Below are 18,752 nucleotides of genomic sequence, written 5' to 3'. Positions count from 1 at the left end.
CCCAGTTTTCGAAACTCATACTTTTTTTCTTACAACTCATGCTTCTCTTTATTCCTTAATAATTGTGTAATGGTTTATCTTTTCGAATGGTACCTTGATCCACCAATTACATCTGCAGTACTAGAAAACATTTGTTTCATCCGTCACTAATGACGCTCACCCAGTATGACGTAGCCTAACACCACCAAAGTCATCACAGAGCAGTAAAATATGGAGTTTCGCCCGTGGTGACGCTGTAGAGCAGTAGTATGATATAAATTCCTCCCTAACCAGTCGAGCTTCGAGGTTAAGTTTAAAAAGTTCGCTAAGCATAATTCTGCGCTAGGAAATGCTTAAAAAAGTTACTACACTTGGATCCAACCTGTCAGGGGCACTTCAAGCCTACTTGAATGCAGTTAACAAAATGACAGCCTATGTAGTATAAGTCGTAACAATATTCAATCCAAAACAATTTGCGAAGCAGGCGTCAATGTTGTGACGATAGAAACAGTCACAGACAAAGTTTATTCATATAATGAGTTTTAACTTTTTTCGTGAAGGTTTTTAAACTCGCTGCCCTCGACTATTGCTGAAGGTAAATCATTCCATATTTTTTTGCCTCAGAATTTCAAACTGCCTTGACCTTTTCTTGAACTGAAACCACGTAAGTAAAAATTATTTTTTGAGTAACTCTCGTGGGATGGTAATGTAGCCTATAGCCTACTTCAGTATAATTTCCTAAAAGTTAGGTTCAAAGTAGCCTATACCCAGGTAAGCTATGGCATACTGTTAAATTTAGAGACAAATTTAGAATTTTCCGATTTATGCAAATTAGCCTACTGATAGGAAGTATGTCGAGATCTTAAGCTAAGACACTGTGAGCTAAGATCTAAAGATTCTTTTTCAACCTGCAAACATGAAATAAACAAAAAATTATCTTTAGGCCTAGGTCTATTAGGCCTAGCAAAGGGACTGAAGTGTCACAAAGTGAGGCAAGTTTCATATCCTTCATAATCAACAGTCGTTTTTTTCCTTCTTTTGCTGATTTCAGCAAGGTGATGTCATCATCAGGACCGTTTTTCAATGAATAATTTTTGACATGACAAACGTAAGTTATGGATGTAGCCTACTCTCTTGATAACGCACCATGGCCGATCTTCATAGCAAATGTTCATTTATACAATCCTTGAAAATGTCATTTTTTAATGTTTTTGTTTGTAACATTTTCTTTTATTTCCTTTTCTATCTTAAATTTTTCTGAAGGTGTTGCGACGTGCAAAATCCTTCAACTTAATAACTTACTTCGGTCACAAGCACGTTTTAATATTCGTGTTTTGTCGCTTCTACCTTTGCTATGTTGACGTGTAGTGTTTTTGCTGTGATGGTCAGAAATAAACACAACTGAACTGAATTGATGTAGCAGCAAAGCCTTTTCCTCTGTAAATCGTCTTATTTAAGCAAATTTTTAAACAAAATGCTTAGCGAACTATTGGGCAAATTTGTTAGTTTTTCATATAGCCTATGGACACAATTTTGTACAAGTCAGTATAGTTTTGTGACATTATTAAAGCATTATTTTAGCTGAGACAGTAGCCTACAGCATTCAATCTTCCAACTTCCTATCTTCATACAGTTTGTAGAAGGTTGAGTTGGATAAAGGGGAAGACAAAAATCCGCCACATGTTTCACATGAAGTGACAGGGCTTAAGCTTTCAAAAATCACAGCGGACACTTTACGTGAAGCCATCGTCACAGGTGTGCTGAATTCGGCAGAAGGAAGAGTAGAATAGAAGGAAGAATTTGACCGATCAAAGACGCCTTCGCAAGACTCTATATCAACAATCGTCATATGATTTTCGTTTTTACGTTCCTTCTTTTTGTCACTTTGTGGAACAATCATCATTAATGCTGCCTTTTTCCACAATTGTGCCTGAATAAAACATCAAATAGACTATCGTAAGCTAAAAGTGTAAGAAAGCAAACTGCCTCTTCCATAACTAAAATAATAATAAAATAAAGACATAGATAGCCTATTATTTTCTTTTGTTTACAATTTTCAGTTGAAAATTTGACACTTGTTTAAAAATTTAGGATCAATGATGGGCGCTCTTTATTGGCAACATTCTCCCTCGCATAAACGATTCTACAGATACAAAATCAAGAGTGTAGGCTATAGTAGACTCTAAAAAAACAGACTGCGTTATTTTTGCCACCGAGCATTGGAGCCGTTAGCACCTACCATAAGCCTATAGGCTGCCAGTAGGCTACTCGAATCTATACTTGAGCAGGTAACCATAGATTTGTTAGCGACGTTCATTGAAAATGTATGAATTTAGAATGATGTTCTGGATATTTGTGGATCAGTCTTCAGGTACCGGGACATTCTCAAAAGCTATGAACAGCTATAGCAGTTCATTGAGATGCGGTGAGAAGGTATATCTTCACGATAGCGTACCTTACCCTATATTCCAGTGATTTTCAACCAGTGTTTCGTGGAACACTACAACATAGTGTTCTATGAAACACCAGTTAAAAATCAAAATCGCAAGAGCGTTTGTCTCTGCGCAATTTATTTCCGAATATCAACTTTTTGCTCATCCAAACAGGGCAGACATCGCATTGAGAAAAATTCTAACTTAAGGGATTAAATTGTTGTTTAAGTTGTTGCATCATTATAAAATTTCGTTTGGTGTTCCTAAAGATTATTTTAATGCAAAAAGTGTTCCGTGGCTCAAAAATGATACAAAAGCACTGTATATGGTAGTCCATTTATTTTACAGAATATATGTAGGCCTATATTCAATCGCCATCTCCGTTTGAAGCAGATAGCGTATCAACATGGATTATCTGTTTCCATGAGTCTCGGCTTTTAGCTAGCTCGCCCACAGTGTCGTCAAATTGAGTTCAGTCTATGCTTGGATGTTGTCATGCCATTGTCTTAGTGGTTTGTCTCTTTTTCTCTTTTCGTTAACTTTACCTTTCATGCAGATTTTGCTGACTGCGTATTTTGCTCTTTTAGTATGGCCGAAAAGTTTTAGAATTTTTAAATTTATTGTTGCTGCAGCTGGGTGTAGCTTCGTTATAGCCAATAGGTCTTCTGCGTTCATGTGGTCAAGCAACGTTTTGTTGGTCATGTATGTCATGATGTGATTTTGGAAAGTTTGAGTTTTTTCATTGTTACGAATAGAATATAAGGCCGTTCATAAGTTAAAAAGCAAGCAAAACGCTGAAACTCAAAATACGTACGTACTGATTTCACAGCGGGAGCTATTGCATTCCGTAACTTCCACCATTGTTTCAAAACCTGTGCAAAAATCTGCACTATCTCACATACAGTAACCAGGCTTATACCCAACCATAATCCCAGTAGACCTCCCACATTACCTGAAACAAATAATAACCTTTAGGTCTCTTCAATACGAAAATCCACAATTAACATTAAATAAAAGCTTCTGTAAAATGTTTTTTTTGTGTTTGGATGTAGGTCTAGTGCCTACTATATATAGGCTATAGCAGGTCTGTACAACTCAAATCGGTACCAGAGCCGCAGCAGAAAAAAATGTTTTTTTGCGAGCAGCATGCTAACGTTGATCTGAGGTTTACTGTGTATATAATGCGATCGTTGAGTGGGCTAAGACATAGGCTATCTTCAAACCAAGTAGGCCTAAAATGATAATCGCTGTTAACTTTACAGATAGTCTACTGATATCTCTAACAGTGCTGAATTGTTTACCCATTGCGCTTAGTCACTTCGCCATGCGCATTGTGCGAAAACAATACAAGAAAACTTTGATTGTTTTAGCATGTAGTTATAGGCTACAGCAACAATGAAAAGTGAGAGTAGGCCTATGCAAGTATGCAATACACATGAAAGACCGTAACCAACTTATGTAAAATCGAAGTAAATAAAATAACAATTAAGAATTGTTTTTAACCTAAACGTCTAACTTAGATACAGTGTAAAATATTTTCAAATCGTTTAATGGACTATATGTGAAAAGTTTTTTTAGGCTGTAGCCTATGTTGTGCAAGCCTGGTAGGTATATTGCGTGTCTTGTTTGGCAGATTCTCAGAGCTAATCTGCATAACGTAGAAGAAAAGATTCTGGCGTTTTGTTGGTTTAACTTCGGACGAAGTTGGGAAACGTTGAACTGATGTAAAAAAACGAAAGCATGCTAGCCGATTGGTTACTATGTAGGCTGCATGTTTGGTGTCCTTAGAAAAAATAACAAATTCTACAAATAGATCTCCACAATACGACAACCTAATGCTGTAAATGTCTGTACAGAGTGTTTCTCAGGTAATATTTACACATATTATGAAAAACACTCGATTGATTGGTTGTTTGACAAGCAAGTAAATTTAATGTAAAATAGCGGCTCCGAAATACTAGATCAGAGCATATCAAATTCCGCCGATTGGCTTTATGGAACTGTATTCTCAAAATGGTAAAGGTGTCTTATTCATAATGTTATATGCAAAGGGTAGGCTGAATTAACCTACAATAGGTTTCGCACGTAATAACCATATTTTACTCACTCATCAGTCGAATTTCACTGACAGCTTTTGACTGAGAAATTTTGGCAAAGCTCAAAGAATCATAGTAAATGTCGAGCATGAGATGATTCTCTCTGTATTTGTGAAGCTTCTGCCAACCAGGATCAATATCATCGATGTTACCAGTGATCCAGCCCTCTGCTGTAGTTATTGCAAAGAAGTTAAGATTCCCAGTTGGCCTAATAGTATTTGGTAATTTTCATAACGGAAGAGTGAGAAGCTTTTTTAAACAATTTTAACATTTTTATATTTTTTGTCTTAATACAAGAGGAACGTGGCTACTAAATCGGCTCGGTGGCTTAGTAGTTAGTGCGCCCGTCTCTGAATCGATAGGCATGGGTTCGATATCCTGTCGGGTCATACCAAAGACTAAAAATGTTACTGAATCGAATTTTGGCCCTGAGCAATGAAATGGATTCGGGTAATAATGTACTCAGTTGCGCCCCTATACGGCTACATTGACACTGTCAGCTTTGCAAAACGCTGAAGAGCAACACATTCTGTGATGCACAGGCTACATCAGCGCTATATAAAAACAAGCATTGTTATTATTAAATGCGGAATGCTTTGTTTTCAAAAAGACAGCTTAGTCTAGGCCTATGAAAAAAGACAATTAAAGTTTTATTTAATTTTATAAAGGATCAAAAACGCTATATCCCACATCTGTTGAAGGATTCACTGATGAATGTGATGCAGAAGCTACTTCTACATATAATCTACCGTTTCAGTAAACTGGAGTGATTTTAAACAAACCTAAAACAGTTTCGCCGTAAGACACTAGCCTAAATCTAGCCGTTAGCGATTGTAGTCGATAATGCAATAAACCTTCCAGCACCACAACGAGAACGGTAGCTTTTGTGCTAGTGGTTTTCCAACTTTTTGTAAGCAACGCAAGTTTTATAACTTGGCGTCGTCCTTAAAAGTTTACAACCAAGCAACCACACGGCATTTAAAATAATGGATTAAAATTGAACATAAACTATAAGCTACAAACGTTTTCGGCCATACACACGTTAGCCCTTATCAAGTAACAATTTTTTTATGTTCAATTTAGTTTATGTTCAATTTTAATCCATTATGTTAAATGCCGTGTGGTTGCTTGGTTGTATATGTCTGTGGCTGAAGAAAGTAACCTCTTTACCAAAATTGTATCCTTAAAAGTTATCGCATTTTTTGCAAATGGTATTCATTTAGCAATAAAATAAAATCTTGCAAATGTTATTGAAACGTCCGCAAATTTGTACAATGAATACCGTAACTTAAACGCAGTTTTAGTGCTGTTCCCTTGCAGAAAACGTTTTTTCTAGGGATTGTAGATCATGGGGATGCGAAACTTCATCCGCTTTTGGCTTATCCGCAACACTAGAAGGGTTACGTTTTTTTCTAATTTACAAAATATTTTACTTTTTATGGATTATATAAGAAGAGTTAAGTTGGTTTTAAAGTAATTTAAGGTTTTTAGTTGAAAGCAAGCCTGCAGTAAAGCGTAAAAAAAATGTCAAATTGGCAATTGACCCTTCTAATGTTGAAGGAACAACGGAGTTGCGCGTCCCGTAATGTACCGTCCCTAGTTTTTTCAAAGGATAGATTTTATCCGTCTCGAACAAGGAAAGCAAATGCGAGATTTAAAGCGGCATCTAATGGATGGAATAATTCCCCGACACAAGACTTCAACAATCGGAAACTTTACTCTGTCAATCTCGGTGACCGGGCCTGCGTCCGTGATTCAAAGCCTCTGTGCAAGTAGGGGAGAGTGGGGCTAGTCGGAAAGATTTTTTTTTAAAGTGAAATTTAAAACAATTCGTGCATAACCTGACAACTTGAAGCGGCTTAAATTATCACCTATGGTGTCCTCTATCATACAACCAAAAATAAGTATTGAGTCAATTAAGCTTTTAATAAAAATTTAAAATAAACAAACATACAATGGATTTTTCAACTAACCCCATGTCTGGGGTTAGTTGAAAAACGTCAGTTTGATGCCCACCAATGAACTGGATACTATTTTTTCAACCAACAAACATTAACATGGGGTTGTAAGCAAATATGTTAACTTGCTTTAAAATCAAAATGCAATGAATTCTACATCAAATCATCGTAAAAACATTTTTTAATAAACGCATTGTTAAAACTTGTGATGCCGCATATGTAGCACTTTCCAAGTTATTCAAATTAAAATTTTACAATGTATATCTGCTTAAAACAAGTACATTGGAGCTTATACTACTTATTATCATACCACGACGATATACTCGTATCATACTACATAGTCATACCGTTATCAAAACGTTTTCCAACTAACCCCACCCACTATTTTCCAACTAGCCCCATTAACATATGACAAACTATTTTCTTAAAATATTGAAGCATGGTGCGTTGGACTAAAATTTGTTTATTTCTTAGTGTTGTAGAACACCTACAGCTGACACACACTAAAAAACTTCTGCCTATATTTAACGATATCGACGCATAAGATGTTTTTCAATACGCCAAAAATTTTACTTCGAAAGTAAGAAAATACAAAATTGTCAGCCAAACAGGTATACCTTGACTCAACAAATCGAAACTAACATGGATTATGTGTTTTTATAAACTACTTCACATGTTGGCAACAAATATTTAAAAAAGTTATCAAGAGTTAAAAAAATGACCATTTTTCAACTAACCCCGCCTTCCAACTAACCCCACTCTCCCCTATGCGAAATTGCCAGGATTAAGCTCTGCAAGAAGCTTTCCCAATCCGAGGATAAAAATTCAATCAAACAATCAATTTTAGAAATGTGGCATTTTCTCAAAACTGTGTTGTGACTTAGGCAATTGACTTACGCCTTAAGTTTGATCCTTATCTAGAAAGTAGGCTGTCGGCTACCTAGCCAAGCGGTGAAAGCCCTGGTACGGCATTCTAAAGGGCAGCTGTTCGACACCACTCAAAAGCATGAGGCTGTATCTTTGGCAGGACACTTGAAAGACATGCCTGAAGATGGATAAGAAGATTGGCTTCCGTGACTTCCCGTCCACTTAACTTCCAAGTTCAACTGCCGGGAGTAAGCCTGAATACGACGATGGAAACAGACTTACTTTCATCTATATCCTGGCCGTCATTACCATTCAGCACCTCTCCTACTACTGCGTTAGGAAAAGTAGAGTAGCTCGCTGCAGAATCAAACACAGTGAAGTTGCAAGGTTCAGTGCAGTTGCAGGTTCGAAGCGAAAATGACGTAGAAAATTCCGCTGAAACAGAAACGGTAGTTTGGTCGCGCAATGGCTTCTTGAAAAAATAAAATTTACAAGACGAAGTTTGTCCGTGCAACGGTTAAAAAGATTTGATTGAACTAATTTAAATATATGACATCACTGGGGTGTGATTTCTTTCGATCGCTCTTACTAATCAATAGTAAACAAGCATGGCGTGATTAATTTACCGGAGAGCAGCAAAAAAACTATTTAAACTTTTGTGCCATGTTTTTGTGTAGTAGCCTACCTATTGTAAGTACTGTATTTCATAAAAAAAAAAAGATAACAGGAATTTTTGAAGCATATTTTCACAATGATAAGTAGCCTAATCAATTTCCAAGAAATTTAATTCCCAATCAAAAGATATCAGAAATTGTTTACCAAACACCATTAAGCCACAAAAGTAAGTAAACGTTGGAAAGGGCAGGAAGCAATGGTCGAATTTTGTGTTGTATGATTCTATTCTATTGCATTTCGTTTCAAACGACAAAACTCACTTTAGTTATTTACTTATTTATTACTTTCCTGAGTACTATGAGTAGGCTATTACGAGTCTCATCTTGATTTGTTTACCTTCAGCGCTCCCAGAACAATTGAGGATCGTCTCTGAATCGCACTCTTCGAGTTCAGTTTTGATACTTACCGACCAATGTGGTTGACAACCGCATTTATTCATCACATATTCTGTTCTAGAACATAATCACACACAAACAGGTTCAACGATTCCATGATTAATTTCTAGTAGGCTACTTTCTACTAAAATTTGCATCCCATGTCGTACCGGTGTATTTTAACGGTATCCAAAAGCAACTAATTTTATCCACTTTTCTTTTGTTTCATAAAATTATTTCTTTACCAGCTAAAATTTTGTAAACAGCAACTGGTAGTACTCCTAGTATCCCACGAGATGCCGCTATAGGTGTCTGAGCACACATGCTAAAAAAAGGAGTCGCAATGGGAAGGCGCACAAGCAGGGACAAAGTCACGGGGGCTTAAGGTAGCAATTGACCCCCTCTAATTTCATCTTGTTCTCCCTAAAAATTACATTTTTAATACTATAGTATACACTATTACAAAGTTTTAATGACATAGCATATACCAAGCCCAGGCCCTCCGAGACTACACCCCTGTATTGTAGGCTAAAAAGTAGACCAACCTAACCTGCATTCTAGAAGACAGGCCGCAGTGCTGTAGTTCTCGTGAAAGCGCAGTTTTTTAGTATTCTGCGTACAAATTCCCCATGGCTTGTACATGAGCTGACGCTATGAAAACAGTGCACAGTCAGAGGAAGTTCAAAGACCAATGGGATACGGAACCAATGACATACTAAACCAATACAGCCATAACAAAAAAATTTCAAAGTTTTTCGGAAAAAATAATTAAACAATAAATAGGCTACTATTAATACTACAAAAAGTGCTCAATGCCAAGCAAAAAGCCAAGCAGAGCGAATTAAATCAAATACACTATCTCAACCCTTGACATCCTGTTTCACCTAAAAGGAGGATCATCAGAAAGTCCTCATTCAAATAGAATTTTATTTGAATAAGATTAAGATTCTATTTGAATAAGGACCTTCTGATGATCCTTCTTTTAGGGTTGACACAGGCTGTCAAGGGTTTAGATTTTGATTTAAAAAATAATTATATTTTTTTCTTAAATATTTTGTTGATGTGAGTAAAGGGTCAAAACGTATTTTGATTCATGTTATAAGTCGACTATGAGTCTGAGTTGTCAGGAAAAAATGTGATTTATTTTTCACGGTTTTTGATCTCGCTTAGCCAACGTTAAATATACTGTATAGCTAGCAACGCTGTAAATCTGTTCTGTAAAGTTTTTAGTTCAAGATGTTTCAGTCACCAGTGGCCAGGTACATTGAAAATGTTTTCCAAATGAGTTTGAATTATACGTCATTGTGGTACTTTGTTGTGGCATGCTGTACTGTAACTGCAGTATGATGATAAAGCAAATTTTTCAATAAGCGATACCTTTGTCTCCAAGCGAAGTTAATTTTACAGGAAGTATCATTTGCGTGGTTGTAATAATAAGCCATAAGGGTGTAGCCTACTGTACCGCCTCAATTTTAACCCAATTTTAAAAAAGGTTCTATGAAGTATCACTTTGGCTTGAACATCATGCTCGCTTAAAACATCTTTTAGCTTATCAGAGGACATCAGAGGACATTATCAAAACCCTTCGCACAGCTACCTTGGCCCTCGTCCATTCTACCGCTGAGTACTGCGCACCAGTGTGGTGCCGCAGCTCTCACACCCGCCACATTGACACCGCCATCAATGACGCACTACGCACTGTGACTGGATGCCTGCGTCCCACTCCAACGGACTGCCTTCCCATCCTTGCAGGCATCCAACCTGCTGAACTTCGCCGTAAAGGAGCCATGATTTCCCTTGCTCGTCGCGCACTGGACCCCGACCACCTCCTCCACAGTACACTCCAGCGCCTACCTGGAGGACAGCAGCGACTGAAATCAAGACGCCCATTTGTGCCCGCCGCACGACAGCTTCTGAACAACGTTGAAGATCTTGGAATAAGTGCGGCACACTGGACGAACTACACATGGATCATGGAGTGGCAAAACAACACCTCTCGACTCCGTGATTTCCTACCCGATATCGATCCCCACCCTCCGGGAATGTCCCTCGCAAGACTTGCGTGGGTCCGGCTTAACCGCCTACGAACCGGCGTCGGTCGCTTTCGTTCAGACATGTGCAGATGGGGCCTGGCTTCCTCACCGGGATGCGAGTGTGGCGCCACAGACCAGACAGTAGATCATGTCGTCCATGACTGCCCAATCCATTAACCACCACATGGAACGCTTGGACTGAAGGCCCTGGATGACGAGACTGTCGGGTGGCTGATGACATCATGCCCAAACATATAGTCCGGAAGAACAGCTCATACGACGAAGAAGAAGAAGAGGACATGCTTTTAATTAATAGGCATACGATGGTTGGTGCACGTCCGATTTCTGATTAAAAACTTTTTCCTTTCATCTCCGTTAATTGTTAACCCCTACTGAGTAGGCTAAACCATGACCCACTAGAACACGGCTAAATATGTTGCTATTTGAGGAAATTTCTAAGAGACTGAATTGTTACAATCCTAGCTGTGACAAACCTGTCATCTTCCCATTTCCAGAAGTAAGTAAAATAAGCAGTATTGGCACCTAGACATATGTTTGGCTTATTTAACGGGAAATTAGGTATGTACGTTGAGCACAGTTTACACAATAATAATGTGATATGTAAGACTTTCCAACTTCATCGTGGAGGTAGTCTCATACAGTCGTTAGGTTTTTTGTATAGCAGGATCTTTCGCCAAAACACATATTTTACTTGCAAAATTACACTTGGCGAGAAACAAAACAACTAAAATTTAACTTGGCACATCAAATGAACAGCTTACAACATACAATTCACAAAAGATCCTTGATATTTTAAATGGAACATGCAATTGCACCAAACGATGCTACCTCCACGATGCAGTTGAAAAGTCTTACATATTAAATTGTTATTGTGTAAACTGTGCTCAACGTACATACCTAACCTCCGGTTAAACAAGTCAAAGATATGTCTAGGTGCAAATACTGCTTATTTTACTTACTTCTGGAAATGGGAAAATGACAGGTTTGTCATAGCTAGGATTGTAACAATTCAGTCTCTTAGAAATTTCCTCAAATAGCAACATATTTGGCCGTGTTCTAGTGGGTCATGGCTAAACCATTGTCGTATGCGGTCTTTTAAACATGTACCTGGGTTTTCTTTACTACAATATGAGCAGCATGACCACTTGGAATACCACTCCCAAAAGTTTCAACCATGGGTGGCTCATCGTGATTGTGGATGTGAACTTTCACCCCGGCTGATGGCACTCCATATTTGGAATGTTCTCTGTATTGGTCCTAAAGCAACAATAGTGTAAACATTACTACAGCCTTGTTGCTCAACGCAACAAACAGTTTACCAGCCTTATTTTTTAATCATAGATCGATTTCGTTAGCACAGCATTCTCAGTATGATCATGTCAGGAGTCAAGGCTTTTGACATGATCATACTGAAGATGTTGTGTTAACGAAATCGATTTATGATTAAAAAATGAGTCTGGTAAACTGCTTGTTGCGTTGAGTAACAGGGCTATACTAGTGATAAGAGACAGTCAACCGCTTCAAGTGGACAGTTTGCTGGGTTGGTTCACAAAAACAGAAAAGTTTTATTAGTCAACAGTTTAAACATAATGGAATCCCTTAAACGGCTCTTGCGTCATAGAGTGTTATTCCCTTGATATAATTTATCAGGGGCTCTATCTACTTTTAGAATTCGGGGGGGGGGGGGGGTGATTTTGGACAGTAGGTTAAAATCATCATAGTCATTTCAACTTCTGGGGGGCGTAGCCCCCCAGACCCCCCATTGCAACATCAGCTTCATTGATCATCAACGTGCTCAGGGTTTCCAAATGGTTTCACAAAGTAGGCTATGTTTCGGAAATGGCATTTTGGGTAAGCATTTAACCAAGTTAAAACTCCCACAGTGTAAACGCCTGTCTCGTAGTTCTGGGTTACCAAATCAAAAACGTGATAACAGCCGAAATATTTTTTTTTCAAAATTCGATCAATAAAATATCACAAAACCTTTTCAAAGCCAAATGAATGGGGGGGTGGTTTTGCATAGGTCACCCCCCACTTCAATGAGTGGGGGGTGATCACCCCCCTCACCCCCCCCCCCCCCCTTGGATACAGCCCATGTAATTTATACTGTAGACTTTTAGTATTTTCGTCCTTTCAGGTTTCCTAACATAAGAAAAGCTTTGATCTTATAATGTCTATTTTATAGGCTAATACTGTGGTGAAGTCACTATTTTAGTAGTGTGTTTGCAGTTTAGTACAACTATAATTTGTACAATATTTGGTTAATCTGTCGCATTCAATCCTGCTGGAAAAGATTGGAAAGTCACCTGATTAATATTCAATTGTATAACAAGTCCATTCAGGCTTCCTGGCACGCTTTGAACTATTCTTTTATCGGATGTGAACGTATAACAGAGCCCAAGTGAAGTGATAATCCTCGTGAAATTCTACTTGTGAAAGCAATAAAGCATAACACACAGTTAACAAAAATGGTTAATAAAAGCAAAACTCAATTTATTACGTGACAAAGATAGCACCTCGAAAGCAACAAAATTTAGTTACAGTGTATTTTCAACTTTCTTCACTAGCCCCAATTTTGCAAGAATTGTCGGACAGTTACAGTCTTTTCAGTTGTACTGCTGTATCAGGTACGTTTCCACTAGAGTTTCCACGAGAGGTTTGATGGGCAATCGCTCCCTCAACCAACTTTATCTTAATCCCCGAAAGATATGCTTTAATCTTATTATTACGTTTCAATACCATTACAATTCATGTTGAATGACTTTTGCCAACCAACAGTTGCTTTTGCCCCCTTAAAATTTTATTTCTAGCTCCGTCACATTGCTGTATTTATAGATAAACTATATTAACTTGGTAGACGGTAGTTAGCCTACTACTACGTTTACATGATTGTTGCGATAAGACAAAAAACTATGTATTTCAACTTAACTTTAATCGAGTCTCCTACAAGTCAGCAGTTGTGAACTGAGCAAGCGACAACTGAGCAAGTGACAACTGAGCAAGTGACATTGAGCAAGTGACTGAAGTTGGTAAATGACGAAACTGAGTAGGCTAAGTATAACAATTGAGCAAGCGATAACTTGACATGTCACAAGTCAGCAAACTCAGTTTGGCAAGCAATGACCAAGCAAGTCCGACGTGAACACGTAAATTTCATTTCTTGACTTGGCAGTGGCTGAAATGTAATCGCTGAGTTGAAGCACTTGCTGAGTGTGTTGGCATGCTGAGTGGTCCGACGACCCTTTATCTACCAGTGAGCTTTTATTGCATCAACTTTCACAATTGCACTTGTTTTTATAGGTTGCTGTCACCTGAACGGAACAAGGATGTCTTTGAAACGTGCAATGGTTAAGAACACCTTTATTCAGAATCCAACCCCTTTCTTCTATTTTCCGACTGAGTAATAGTTTTTCTTTTCTTTCTTCTTTCAGATGCTTTTCGTAATTTTTAACTTGTTCTTCCCACCATGTATCATAAGATCTAATGATATGTAAAGGTAAAGGTGAGTTCCATACTAGATCCAAGCATCGGGAGATGAGAAGATAAGGTTCTCATTACAAACTACTAAGCCTTCGGCGCTAGCGAGAGTATAGGGTGGCCAGTTCCTTTCTCTCGGCCGCCTTTTCTTCATCAACTACGCCCACCCAATTTAATACACTCTGGGTAGAGGTGAGCGATGTTTTTCAACAACAACAACAACGTAGGCCTATTACTTTAGTATTTTATTATTTTGTATTATTTAGTAGCTATTTTCTACCTGGCAGTTGAAGAGTAGATCCCAAACAGAAATTTCGAAGCGATATTAAAATTGTTTCGTTTTGACATAAAAATACTTACTTTACAGTAGCCTACTTTCATCAGGTTTCGAAGGAAAAAAAATTGTTTAGTTATCTTACTGCAACTAATTTAATAGGAATAGCATTGCAACACTTTTTAAAAAATTAAAAATTGTAATTTTTCTTAAATATCGCACGCAACAAAATAGCCACAGCGTTTAAAACTGCTTGCAAAATTACGCCAATAAACAATAAATTAGTTATTTTTCAAATTCTAATTTAATTCAAAAACGTTGACCTTATTTTGATATTTATGAAACTTGCTCAAGAATTCTTAACGCAACGTAAGTGAGCAATACGTTTGAAGATGGAACACAACACTAAAAAAAATTAGGTGTTGACTTTATTTTTAGAGTGCCTTATTTTTGTATAATTATTTTTGTGTTACATGCTAATATCTTTTTTCTTTTGCAAAGTATTAAAACACTACAAAACAGGACACAACAACAACCCAGTTTTTCTCACAAATCCTTGTCGAGTTGAAAACTGCTTGGGTTATAACTTATAACTCAGGTTCTTCTCTCAGTTAATTAACTATACCAGTCAAATATCACCAATTCCAAACCTCCAATTACAAGAAACTGGTTTAGACTTACCGGTTTCTATACGGAGAAGCAGCTCTTATGAACGCATCTACTGCCTTCAGTTCCATTGTTGAAGTAATTCCAAAAAATCTAAATAGTAATCTGAGAAAACATATTGCTTGATCGTACTAACGCTCTTACTATCTTTCAATTTTTTACCATTGTCTGACACACATGTAAAAAATGTTCTTACCTATTTTCGTTACAAATGCTCACTGCTGGAAATTGTAGTTCAGAGCGATACTCTTCTTGCAAGTCAGTTGTGGTGCTGTAATCTGTGTACTCACCAATAGCGACTGAAAGTTGCCATACCATTCCACCAGAAAGCGCCACAACCACAAGAAACCATATAAATCTAGAAAGTTTTAACGGACACGAAGAAGTATTATTTGCATTTGATTGATTGATTGATGGAAATCATTATCCTCGGACTGAGAAAGCTTGATTCTGGCACATTCGTATAGCCTACTTGCAGAAGCTTTGAACTTAGCCTACTACTACATTTAAATTACTGACCGGTCACCGAAATTGACGGAGTAAAGTTTCCGATTGCTATTGAAATTTTTGTTTATGGGTACTAATCCATCCACTGGGTGCCACTTAATGGCGAGATGTCCTTGAATAGTGTTGTCCAAGTGCACAAGAGGGGAGACAATCCTCAATTGTTTCACTTTGTCTTTTCTTTGTTCGTTGTTCGTAAGCAAAGTGAAATAATTAGACTATTAAGCATGCTTGGCGGTTTGAGAATAGAGAGGCTTCCCTTTGAAGCCATCATCTACGCTAACTTCTCTGTAGCGCCTAAGGAATAAAAGTCAAATTTTCGAAAACTTTTTTGAAAAAGGTGTGGTACAAACAACACAGAATATTTAGCTGTACAATTGTTTCAAAAGTATTTTTTGTTTCACTTTATTCACAATCTTCAATCTATTCTCCCAAAGTCATTTACTTCCCAATTTTTTATGTTGTATATTACAACAAAGGGCGCTGCAGGGTTTCTATGAACTTGACCGTTTAACCTGGGTTACTTAATATCACAAAAACATTATTATTGTGGATACTCAGGGGGTAACAGCTAAGTCATCCTCCACGGCCTCGGTCGTTGTCGTCGTATGGAGGCTTGCGAGCACCGAGTAATCTGTCAGAAAAACCAGGTCATTGAACTCAGGTGCTTGATTCGACTACAGATGAGGTGCCAGGTTAAGATTGACCCAACCCCGGCATGCCAAACGAAACTACTACTATAGCTAAGCCATAGAAAGCAAAAATTAGGATTTAATTACAAATTGACAAGGAAAATATGGAATTGTCTTATAGCACTGGGTGAGAAAAAGTTTATGTTAGAATGAAACAAAAATTTTTCAAACATTCCTACATTTTGCAAGCTAACAACTGTTGTACGGCATCCAATGGGGCCATGGAGGTATACTTTTGCTCATTTTATAGTGTTTGGCTCCAATGTCACAATCTTTAAACTGTTATGTCATGAAGACTTCACAGATTTAGAAACAGTAACTGATAACTAAAAGTTAACTTTGTACAAATTTGACACAAAATTTAAAGTCTAGAATAACAGTTAGAAGCAAAAATCATGTCGATCTCTTTTCATATAGCCTACGTCTATGAGTGAAGAACCATTTGAAAAAAAGTATTGCACAACTGTACAAATCTAAAAATGGCCCAGAATAGATGTTGTAGACTACTGTTATGAGAGAATTTTTTTAAATGTTTTTTCCGTGAAGATACATAGCTTAGTCTACAATCAGTAGCGTTGACAAGAGGTCCACAGATGCTGTTGGACCAGGAACCTTTAGGCCTATATTGATTGATCTTTATCCTCGGACTGGGAAGGCTTCTTTGAGAGCTTAATCCTGACAGTTTTGCAAGTTACGCAGGCCCGATCGACGAGATTGGCAGAGTAAAGTTTCGCTTGTTGTCGCAGGAAATTATTCCATCCACTTGGTGCCGCTGCATGGAGAGCATTCCGAAAATGCGTTGCTTAAGCGCACACCCAGAGAACCGAACCAGCGCCGTTCTCGGGGTATGCGCTTGAACAACGCATTTTATATAAGCATGATCCATTTGCTTACAGTAAATTTAAGCCTACCCATCATTTTAAGTTATAGTTTTCAGGCTTACCTAAAATACCTTTTCCGATTTGGCAAGACGATCTGTGGTAAGCCATGGCATGTTGTGGTGTTTGCAAAGTCTTGCAGAAGTTTTCGAAAGTCGGCCAACATATTTACAAATAAAGACTGTTCACCAAAAAATCGAAATTCGTTTTAAACCTCTTTTTGCGTTATTCTTGTTTAAAATGTTCAGAATATACATTATGAAGACAAAAGTAAACAATATAGTTACTTTTTCAAATAAAACGCTTGGTCGGAATTTTACCAAAATTTATCAGACTATTAGTGCTCATTTTTGTCTAACTGTGGAAAACATAAAATTACCTCAGTAACCTACCTACATTCTTAGAAAGACATCAGCTCGACTAAAGAGGAGTTTAGACTTTGGTGAGTCTTAACTAAAGGTTAACTAATTATCTCAGACAGTTTTTCGTTAACTAGGCTATATTATGTAATCTATATTTCCAAAAACCTTAACCTGCTCTAGAGAGACTATACGTAGATTCTTGACATTCACAAGAGAAATGTTCTGGCGGCTTTAGCTTCCAAGTCAGCTTGGATAGTCTTCGAAGGACGGTTTTCATGTCGCAAGCTCATGACTTTTTTAGTCCGTGCCAATTGTAAAGTTATAATTTAATTTTAGTGTGAGATGAAAGATTTTGCAGAAGAAACATGAAAATTTTTCTTTTTGTTATATGTATCATACTTCTGATTGACCTTGCAAGCATTAATATTTATGAAATTCATTAAAATTAAAAGAATGAAGCATTAAAATTTAATCTATTTTTGGTGATTTTTTTATATTTATGACCATACAGTTCTGACATGTTATCCTGACGGTAAAATCAAGCTAAAAACAATTAAAGAAAGCAATGTTTAAAATTTTATATTCTTTCTGACGTAAAAGTGTTATAAAAACTGAATAATATTTCTTTTCAAATTGTGAAAGTTACTAGCCTACGTGCATAGTAAGCTTCTTAATGAATTAGTGATAAACTTTCCCAATGCTTGGTTGTTTTATGATGCTGTGTGCTTTATTGCTTTGTGTTGTTTCCGACAGAAACAAGGTGTTTATGATATTGAATCATGTGGTTGGGAAAGGTAGCTTGAAGTCAAAATTATGAAATTGAAGTTATGTATGAAGCAGTGAACCACCTTGACTCCATAATAAATAAGAAAGGATTTCATCGATTTGTCAGTGACGCTGTAGGTTAAACCAACTGTAGAAAGTAATGCTTATATAAGAGAGGTATGGGGAGGAAGTTAGAAAGGAACACAGCATGCAATAATTTTTGTGTTGGCAGTCGTTAGCAGCATTTATGTTTCTAAGCCTATTCTGTTATGTTTTGTTCAATGTTACTAGTTTATTACAGAAACTGTCAAAAAGGACCCAAATCGAGAAAAATTAGTTTAGTTTAGATAGGCTACTCATTCCAAAAATCGAACTAATAATTCAATACAACTTGAAGGAAATCGAAAATCTTGGCGAAAAATTCAAAATATTAAAGATTTTTTATGTAATTTCATAATTAGCCTATTTCTTCTTATCTTTCAAGCTGCAATCAACTTTAAGTGTTCGAAATATATATTTTTTAAATACAACCGTTGCCCATTAGTTACGCCACATAAAAGCCAGTTCAAAATAAAATCAATCCTTAGTTATTCAACCCAGCAGTCATCACTGTTTTGGTTGGAAAATAAATTAACTCACATTATTATCATTGATAAAAAAGGGATACTTGCAAAATCAAGAACTTCAAGAGATACCATC

At 37.1% G+C, this 18,752-nt stretch overlaps 1 protein-coding gene across 1 annotated transcript; it reads right to left on the bottom strand.

The window, feature by feature from the left end:
• Window positions 1–1,582: 1,582 nt before the first annotated feature.
• On the bottom strand, window positions 1,583–17,092 carry LOC145782880 (bile acid-sensitive ion channel-like). The gene is made up of 12 exons (XM_082594644.1): window positions 16,992–17,092; window positions 15,049–15,210; window positions 14,868–14,945; window positions 13,747–13,915; window positions 12,742–12,861; window positions 11,543–11,692; window positions 8,932–9,032; window positions 8,346–8,459; window positions 7,594–7,784; window positions 4,519–4,656; window positions 3,230–3,363; window positions 1,583–1,909 (listed from the first exon to the last, which is right to left on the bottom strand). The coding sequence occupies exons 1-12, from the start codon at window positions 17,090–17,092 to the stop codon at window positions 1,583–1,585; spliced, it is 1,785 nt and encodes a 594-aa protein (XP_082450770.1).
• Between the last annotated feature and the right edge of the window lie 1,660 nt (window positions 17,093–18,752).

This window comes from Aplidium turbinatum, chromosome 14 (genome assembly GCF_918807975.1).
Source record: "Aplidium turbinatum chromosome 14, kaAplTurb1.1, whole genome shotgun sequence".
In the NCBI taxonomy this organism is placed as follows: domain Eukaryota; kingdom Metazoa; phylum Chordata; class Ascidiacea; order Aplousobranchia; family Polyclinidae; genus Aplidium; species Aplidium turbinatum.
This window is presented reverse-complemented; position numbering and strand designations above follow the sequence as displayed.